The following is a 10,000-nucleotide window of genomic DNA, read 5'->3' on the forward strand; positions in this document are numbered from 1 at the left end:
CACCGCCATAGTGACAGTATTGGACAGCGTCACTCATCCTGTGAGTGGACACACCGCCATAGTGACAGTATTGGACAGCGCCACTCATCCTGTGAGTGGACACACCGCCATAGTGACAGTATTGGGCAGCGCCGCTCATCCTGTGAGTGGACACACCGCCATAGTGACAGTATTGGACAGCGCCACTCATCCTGTGAGTGGACACACCGCCATAGTGACAGTATTGGGCAGCGCCACTCATCCTGCGAGTGGACACACCGCCATAGTGACAGTATTGGGCAGCGCCGCTCATCCTGCGAGTGGACACACCGCCATAGTGACAGTAGTGGGCAGCGCCACTCATCCTGTGAGTGGACACACCGACATAGTGACAGTATTGGGCAGCGCCACTCATCCTGTGAGTGGACACACCGCCATAGTGACAGTATTGGGCAGCGTCACTCATCCTGTGAGTGGACACACCGCCATAGTGACAGTATTGGGCAGCGCCGCTCATCCTGTGAGTGGACACACCGCCATAGTGACAGTAGTGGGCAGCGCCACTCATCCTGTGAGTGGACACACCGACATAGTGACAGTATTGGGCAGCGCCGCTCATCCTGTGAGTGGACACACCACCATAGTGACAGTAGTGGGCAGCGCCACTCATCCTTTGAGTGGACACACCGACATAGTGACAGTATTGGGCAGCGCCACTCATCCTGTGAGTGGACACACCGCCATAGTGACAGTATTGGGCAGCGTCACTCATCCTGTGAGTGGACACACCGCCATAGTGACAGTATTGGGCAGCGCCACTCATCCTGTGAGTGGACACACCGCCATAGTGACAGTATTGGGCAGCGCCACTCATCCTGTGAGTGGACATACCGCCATAGCAGCATGTACAACACTCCCCAATAGGAAGAAAACCTGCTGGGTTGTTCATCCTGTCACTTGTACCCAGACAATGTAAGGATTAATCTAGACATATTTGTCATGTCTCAAACATGTCCACAATCTCCCAGGTAGTGATCAAGGCGGTGTCCGTCACTCTCACCACAGATTATGAGCAACTCCGCTGCTCCTCTGTTGTTTCCAATCCGAATCTCTATGGATATTTGTCTCCAAGATGGATTCTCACTATTCCTGATTCTCTCCCACGACCACCACCACCTCCTCCTCTTCCATAAAGATTGGGATTGCCAGCTGTGAGAAGAAGATATGAGAGAGAGAGGAGAGAATGGAAAAGGAGAAGTAGAGATAAAAGAGAACCGTCAATAAAAAGGTGGATGAGAGATAAGAGAGAAAATGGGGAAGTAAGCAATAAAGCAATAATAGGGGGTGCTGTAAATGTGTGTACAAGGGTAGGGGGGGACAGAGGAAAAAAGGGGGGGAAAGGGATGACAGTAGTTGTAAACTAGGGGGGTAATTACTGGATAATATGGGGTTGTTAGTGTAATAGAACATAAGAGGCTAGGAGAGTAGTGTATAAAAGAGTGAGGAATATTATAGAGCCAAATTGGGATTGATAGAGGGGAAGGAATAACATGGAACAAGGTAGTGTAGAGGGGGCAGTGTACAGAAGAGGACAGTGTACACAAGAGGGCAGAGTACAAAAGAGGACAGTGTACAGAAGGAAACCGATAAACTGTCCCAAGGAACAGAGAATATAACCTTCTCATCTTCACCCCTTTCCACCCTTCACTTCAAACCTTAACCCATTTCAATTTCTCCCTTCTTCCATTTCCCCCTTTATCAATTACCTATAATCCCTCCCACCCGTACCTCCACTATCCCCCACAATTCCTCCCCACCTCTCGACCCTTTCTCCACTTAAACTTCTCACTTCCCCGCCCCCTTTCAACCCGATAGAGGAACAGAATAAAAAAGGATTCGCCCTCTTCGCCACTTAAACTAGCTGGCTGCTTCAGGCTGATGCCTTGACGAACCTGCTGAATCCTTGATACGTGACTTGAGTTCTTGAATGAGTTTGGGGGGATGGGGTAGAGGGGTGTGGAGTTCTTGACGTTATCTTGAGGTTATCTTGAGATGATTTCGGGGCTTTTTAGTGTCCCCGCGGCCCGGTCCTCGACCAGGCCTCCACCCCCAGGAAGCAGCAGCCCGTGACAGCTGACTAACACCCAGGTACCTATTTTTACTGCTAGGTAACAGGGGCATAGGGGGATAGAAACTCTGCCCATTGTTTCTCGCCGGTGCTTGGGATCGAAACCCAGGACCACAGGATCACAAGTCCAGTGTGCTGTCCGCTCGGCCGACCGGCTCCCTTATCCAAGGATACGATGGAGGTAAAGCAACTTGCTTATGGGGTCAAAATTGCATCTCGTCTATCTCTCGTATTCCCATGACGGTCTATCGAGTTCTCGAATGTTGCAAGAGTGTAATTTGGTGCAAGATAGATGTATAGACCTATCTATCAACAGTCATCAATTGCATAGTTGATAGATGTATAGAGATTTGGTATTTATATAGCCGGGTATGTTTATATATTCTGAATAACGTCATGTATTATAGACTATTGTGACCCCCAGATTATCGTGACCCCCAAATTATCGTGACCCCCAGATTATCGTGACCGCAGATTATCGTGACCCCTGACCTACTCCCCTACGTATGACCCCTGAACTACTCCCCCCTACGTATGACCCCTGACCTACTCCCCCCTACGTATGACCCCTGACCTACTCCCCCCTACGTATGACCCCTGACCTACTCCCCCCTACGTATGACCCCTGACCTACTCCCCCCTACATATGACCCCTGACCTACTCCCCCCTATGACCCCTGACCTACTCCCCCCTACGTATGACCCCTGACCTACTCCCCCCCTATGTATGACCCCTGACCTACTCCCCCTACGTATGACCCCTGACCTACTCCCCCCTACGTGTGACTCCTGACCTACTCCCCTCTATGACCTCTGACCTACTCCCCCCTACGTATGATCCCTGACCTACTCCCCCATACGTATGACCCCTGACCTACTTCCCCCTATGTATGACCCCTGACCTACTCCCCCCTACAAATGACCCCTGACCTACTCCCCCCTACGTATGACCCCTGACCTACTCCCCCCTATGTATGACCCCTGACCTACTCCCCCCTACATATGACCCATGACCTACTCCCCCCTACATATGACCCATGACCTACTCCCCCCTACATATGACCCCTGACCTACTCCCCCCTACATATGACCCCTGACCTACTCCCCCCTATGACCCCTGACCTACTCCCCCCTACATATGACCCATGACCTACTCCCCCCTACATATGACCCATGACCTACTCCCCCCCTACATATGACCCATGACCTACTCCCCCCTACATATGACCCCTGACCTACTCCCCCCTACATATGACCCCTGACCTACTTCCCCTATGACCCCTGACCTACTCCCCCCTACGAATGACCCCTGACCTACTCCCCCTATTGAAAATGTTGACACAATTCCTTCGGTCAAGTATTCAACAGCCACAGGACTCGAGAAAGCGGCCCGCTTTCCCTTCTCTCCCCCATAATACATCAAGGGGAGCGACCACCGTCCCTCCAGCCCCCCCATACATCGAGGAAGCGTCGTGCGGCGGATCGTAGGTCACACTGCGGGTGTTTGTGGGGCTGCAGACGTTCAACGGGTGGGCGCCAGAGAGCCACAAGTTGACACTGTTGCATGCACTGCGCTATCTTTGGCGGGCGGCTTGCTGAAGGAGTGACCGCGTCGCCAACCTCAGTCGGGGCCTTTCCCGCGTGTTATCTGAACCTGACCACCGTGGCTCACGGGGGGGTGGGTGGTTAGGGACAGTTATGCGAGGAGAAGGAACAGACACGAAGCGAGGAAAAGGAATGGGGATGGAAGGGGAGGGTGGGGGAGAGAGAGGAGCTGGGGCGGGTGCGGCAGGTGGCCATTCAACAGTGGTAGACACGCGCCATGTCCAACACCGCCTACCATTTTTCTCACGTCATTTTATTGATGAATTCCTTCCATTTGGTTCATCATATATCCCCTCATTGCACACTTTGGTACAACGGGAGTTCATGGGCAAGGAAAGGAGATCTATTGAAGCCAGTAAATATGTAGTAACTAAATGTTTGACGAAGGTTGTGATGGCAATGGTCAAGGCCCCGCCCCCGGCACGTGCCGCGCATGCGCGGCTCCTCCCCCGCGCCGCAACATGTCTCCCATTTACTTAAAAAAAAGTTCCTATTATGACGAATCTTCAACATTAAACCTTCACAGCAAACCCAAATGCTTATTAGTAGAGTTAAAGAGGTTAGAGGAAGTGGGAGGAAGGGAGAGTAACGAGTAAATGGGTGTAAGTGGCGAACACTGGCACCTCTCCCCCGCCCCCTCCCCCCCCGTGAGAGTATAAAAGGCGGGTGGTGGTGTGGCGGCGGTACTGTGTGTCGCGGGGAGCTGGGCCGCCCGTGTGTGTGTGTCTGTGTGTGTGTCTGTGTGTCGTCGCCTGTGTCGCCCTGTGCCCCCTGGATGTCGTGTAGAGCTCGCCCGGCTGTGATGTGACCCGCGCGCCGCCGCCGCCGCCGCCGCTAGCCACCATGCCCAGGTGCTTCATGGCTAAGAAGGCCGGGGGGCGCCACTCCCCATACCCACCACCCCCTATGCGGGACCGCTCGCCGCCCCCCGCGGACTGGCCGCCCCGATCGCCACCCGCGGGGGAGACGGCCCCCTCGCCGCCGCCCACCGCCGCCCACTACCCACTGAACCTCCACATCTCCGCGCCCCCGCCCTACTATACCCCTGCCCCGCCGCTTGAACTGACCCGGCCGGACTACCACCTCTACCCAGCGTCGCCCCTCGACGACTACCACCATCACCTGCACCACCACCATCACCACCACCACCTGCCGCGACCCAAGCTGGAGGTGGGCGAGGAGGAGCGGGTGGTGGAGGTGCATATACCGGAGGTGGCTAGGCCGGACCCCCACAGACCACCACCACCACCACCACCACCACCACCACCCCCCCTTCACCACCACCACTACCAGCATCATCCCGTTACTCTCATATACAACGGTAAGTATTCTTGCGCGCGTAAGTTAAAGTCGACTTAAGGCGCTCTGTTGAACCGAGCGGTACGGAGCTGGTTTCGAGCGGTGTACCGGTCTCCTGTTGGTGTACCGGTCTCCACCTGTTGGTGTACCGGTCTCCACCTGTTGGTGTACCGGTCTCCTGTTGGTGTACCGGTCTCCTGTTGGGTGTACCGGTCTCCTGTTGGTGTACCGGACTCCTGTTGGTGTACCGGTCTCCTGTTGGGTGTACCGGTCTCCTGTTGGTGTACCGGTCTCCTGTTGGTGTAACGGTCTACACCTGTTGGTGTAACGGTCTCCACCTGTTGGGTGTACCGGTCTCAACCTGTTGGGTTTACCGGTCTCAACCTGTTGGGTGTACCGGTCTCCACCTGTTGGTGTACCGGTCTCCACCTGTTGGGTGTACCGGTCTCCACCTGTTGGGTGTACCGGTCTCAACCTGTTGGGTGTACCGGTCTCAACCTGTTGGGTGTACCGGTCTCCACTTGTTGGTGTACCGGTCTCTACCTGTTGGGTGTACCGGTCTCCACTTGTTGGTGTACCGGTCTCCACCTGTTGGTGTACCGGTCTCCACCTGTTGGGTGTACCGGTCTCCACCTGTTGGGTGTACCGGTCTCAACCTGTTGGGTGTACCGGTCTCAACCTGTTGGGTGTACCGGTCTCCAGTTGTTGGTGTACCAGTCTCCACCTGTTGGGTGTACCGGTCTCCACCTGTTGGTGTACCGGTCTCCACCTGTTGGTGTACCGGTCTCCACCTGTTGGGTGTACTGGTCTCCACCTGTTGGTGTACCGGTCTCCACCTGTTGGTGTACCAGTCTCCACCTGTTGGTGTACCGGTCTCCACCTGTTGGGTGTACCGGTCTCCACCTGTTGGTGTACCGGTCTCCACTTGTTGGTGTACCGGTCTCCACCTGTTGGTGTACCGGTCTCCACCTGTTGGTGTACCGGTCTCCACCTGTTGGGTGTACCGGTCTCCACCTGTTGGTGTACCAGTCTCCACCTGTTGGTGTACCGGTCTCCACCTGTTGGTGTACCGGTCTCCACCTGTTGGTGTACCGGTCTCCACCTGTTGGTGTACCGGTCTCCACCTGTTGGGTGTACCGGTCTCCACCTGTTGGTGTACCAGTCTCCACCTGTTGGTGTACCGGTCTCCACCTGTTGGTGTACCGGTCTCCACCTGTTGGTGTACCGGTCTCCACCTGTTGGTGTACCGGTCTCCACCTGTTGGTGTACCGGTTTCGAATTTGAATTCGAATTCCAATTCGAATTCCAATTCGAATTTGAATTCGAATTTGAATTTGAATTTGAATTCGAATTTGAATTCGAATCTCGAATTCGGTTAATCGAACTTATATATATGGCTCTCGAAACAAATGCCAACATTTGCTTCCCCCCAAAAAAAATCACTTTCTTAAACATAATTTATATTCCTTGAGGCATTGACAAGACAGAGCAAGGAGAGAATTTTCTCTCCTACCTCTCTATCTCTCTCTCCAATTTGCATACTGGAAAATAGGGATTGTTGACGGTGTATATAACAAAATAATTCCAATATCTACATTTTAAATAGTCAATTTTGTGTTTGCATCTCTGGGATCGTAAATGATATTTCATGTGGCATTGTTGGGTTACATCTTAGACGTGGAGATTAACTAGGTAGGAAGCCAGGAGGGCTATGGCGTATGTGAGAGAATTTCAACATCTTATGCAGGCGATGAGACAGGGCAAGGAAATTTAATTGAGAATGGTCCAGGACGGACCGAAACGTCGTTGTCTCTTCAATTTCTAGTGTGTGGTCTGGTCTTCAACATCTTAGTTCGTAAGATGTATGTCATAAGCTCGGGTACTGTCTTAGCTGAACTAGTTCGATCCCCAATGACCCTATGACCAGAGGTCAAGGTTGTCGAGGGCAGTATAACGACCTAACTACATAGGCAACATGGAAACTACCATTACTAGGAATATGCAACGGATAACCTGCAAGAATGAAAAATAGATCACAAACTCCTTTTCCAAAGGTGAAAAGGAGCATAAACATGTATTTACATAGCAGCATCCACCTGTGAGTTGCCGGAACAACGAGGGCCTATAGGTTCTTGTAGGTCAGGGTTCGATCCCCGATAATCCAACCGCTTGGGGCCGTCGGGATCCAATCTGGGATATATGAGGATCCCTCTCTTACATCCCAGATCCTTATCTTCATCAACCAAAGAGTTTGAAGTTGTCAGAATTACGGTTGAAAATAAATACTGTTGCTTCTCCTTCAGTAAGGTTTAGATACAGCTTCACCCAGCGTGGCTGAAGCTTCATAAGCTTAAGCTTCCTCCAAATAAGATCAAAAAAAGGTAACAGGGGACCAAATAAGCTTGACCATATTACGTGTTAACTCATAACTGTATTTCAAGCTGAAATTCGTTACTGGACCTCAATATCCATTAAAATTACACGTTGGAAAATGCCTTTATAACGACTCAAAGTTATCTATCGCGGTGCTGTCGACACTTTGAGTTATACTGCCAAGGATTTATATATATATAATTTTGAAACTTTAAAATATTAAAGATGTGATGCTCAAACGATTCTGTAGCTCAAATTATGTAATTCTTATTTACCAGACAAAGATTGGTATGTTTATAAATGAATAATTTCTCCTCGTAGAGATTGTAAAGAAATTGAACCTAATTTACATCAGTTTGTTAGCTCGAAAATAAAGAAATACTTCCGTTTGAAGTCTGAAAGGGAACTAGTTAATCATTCTCCCTATTCTACCCATTTTAATTTTAGTGGAGTTTCTTCCAGAAGGTCTACGACAGCTTTGAGTCTAGTTCATTTATTATGCATTCTCATACCCATGCTGTGGGTGGTGGTGGATCCCATACCCATCCTGTGGGTGGTAGTGGGTCCCATACCCATCCTGTGGGTGGTGGTGGATCTCATACCCATCCTGTGGGTGGTAGTGGACCCCATACCCATCCTGTGGGTGGTGGTGGATCCCATACCCATCCTGTGGGTGGTAGTGGGTCCCATACCCATCCTGTGGGTGGTAGTGGACCCCATACCCATCCTGTGGGTGGTGGTGGACCCCATACCCATGCTGTGGGTGGTGGTGGACGCCATACCCATCCTGTGGGTGGTAGTGGGTCCCATACCCATCCTGTGGGTGGTAGTGGGTCCCATACCCATCCTGTGGGTGGTGGTGGACCCCATACCCATCCTGTGGGTGGTGGTGGTGGACCCCATACCCATCCTGTGGGCGGTGGTGGACGCCATACCCATCCTGTGGGCGGTGGTGGTGGACCCCATACCCATCCTGTGGGTGGTAGTGGACCCCATACCCATCCTGTGGGTGGTAGTGGACCCCATACCCATCCTGTGGGCGGTAGTGGACCCCATACCCATCCTGTGGGTGGTGGTGGACCCCCATACCCATCCTGTGGGTGGTGGTGGACCCCCATACCCATCCTGTGGGTGCTAGTGGACCCCATACCCATCCTGTGGGTGGTAGTGGACCCCATACCCATCCTGTGGGTGGTAGTGGACCCCCATACCCATCCTGTGGGTGGTAGTGGACCCCATTCCCATCCTGTGGGTGGTAGTGAACCCCATACCCATCCTGTGGGTGGTGGTGGACCCCATACCCATCCTCTGGGTGGTAGTGGACCCCATACCCATCCTGTGGGTGGTGGTGGACCCCCATACCCATCCTGTGGGTGGTAGTGAACCCCATACCCATCCTGTGGGTGGTGGTGGACCCCATACCCATCCTGTGGGTGGTAGTGGACCCCCATACCCATCCTGTGGGTGCTAGTGGACCCCATACCCATCCTGTGGGTGGTAGTGGACCCCATACCCATCCTGTGGGTGGTAGTGGACCCCCATACCCATCCTGTGGGTGCTAGTGGACCCCATACCCATCCTGTGGGTGGTAGTGGACCCCATACCCATCCTGTGGGTGCTAGTGGACCCCATACCCATCCTGTGGGTGGTAGTGGACCCCATTCCCATCCTGTGGGTGGTAGTGGACCCCATTCCCATCCTGTGGGTGGTAGTGGACCCCATACCCATCCTGTGGGTGGTAGTGGACCCCATACCCATCCTGTGGGTGCTAGTGGACCCCATACCCATCCTGTGGGTGGTGGTGGACCCCATACCCATCCTGTGGGTGCTAGTGGACCCCATACCCATCCTGTGGGTGCTAGTGGACCCCATACCCATCCTGTGGGTGCTAGTGGACCCCATACCCATCCTGTGGGTGGTAGTGGACCCCCATACCCATCCTGTGGGTGCTAGTGGACCCCATACCCATCCTGTGGGTGCTAGTGGACCCCATACCCATCCTGTGGGTGGTAGTGGACCCCATACCCATCCTGTGGGTGGTGGTGGACCCCATACCCATCCTGTGGGTGCTAGTGGACCCCATACTCATCCTGTGGGTGCTAGTGGACCCCATACCCATCCTGTGGGTGCTAGTGGACCCCATACCCATCCTGTGGGTGGTGGTGGACCCCATACCCATCCTGTGGGTGGTAGTAGACCCCATACCCATCCTGTGGGTGCTAGTGGACCCCATACCCATCCTGTGGGTGGTAGTGGACCCCATACCCATCCTGTGGGTGGTGGTGGACCCCATACCCATCCTGTTGACGGGAATAGGAAAATTATATAATACTCTCAGGTAATATACCTCTAGATTCATTTGGGTCAGCAACCTTGTGTTCTTCAAAATGCCCTTGAAGAACACTAGGTTCTTCAGTTTACTCATGAACATAACAGTGAGAACTAGCTCGTAAACCTGGCAGTTATGATCTTATCAAATTATCTTTTTGCCATTCTTTAATTTCCTGACTGGAATCAAGGTGATAAAAGTGCCCAAATTATATCTCGTTTTAAGTTTATAGTGTGTGTGTGTGTGGTGTGTGTGTGTGTGTGTGTGTGTGTAGTGTGTGTGTGTGT

General features: G+C 52.7%; 1 protein-coding gene across 1 annotated transcript in view; it reads left to right on the forward strand.

Moving 5' to 3' along the window:
- The first annotated feature begins 4,413 nt into the window (after window positions 1–4,413).
- LOC123748986 (zinc finger protein SNAI2) overlaps window positions 4,414–10,000 on the forward strand; it is a 133,325-nt gene continuing 127,738 nt past the window's right edge. The window contains exon 1 of the mRNA XM_069305215.1: window positions 4,414–5,033. Within this exon, the coding sequence (XP_069161316.1) occupies window positions 4,556–5,033 (478 nt within the window). The 5' untranslated portion in view covers window positions 4,414–4,555. The remainder of the gene's footprint in view (window positions 5,034–10,000) is intronic.

Source organism: Procambarus clarkii, chromosome 54 (assembly GCF_040958095.1).
Source record: "Procambarus clarkii isolate CNS0578487 chromosome 54, FALCON_Pclarkii_2.0, whole genome shotgun sequence".
Taxonomy (NCBI): Eukaryota; Metazoa; Arthropoda; class Malacostraca; order Decapoda; family Cambaridae; genus Procambarus; species Procambarus clarkii.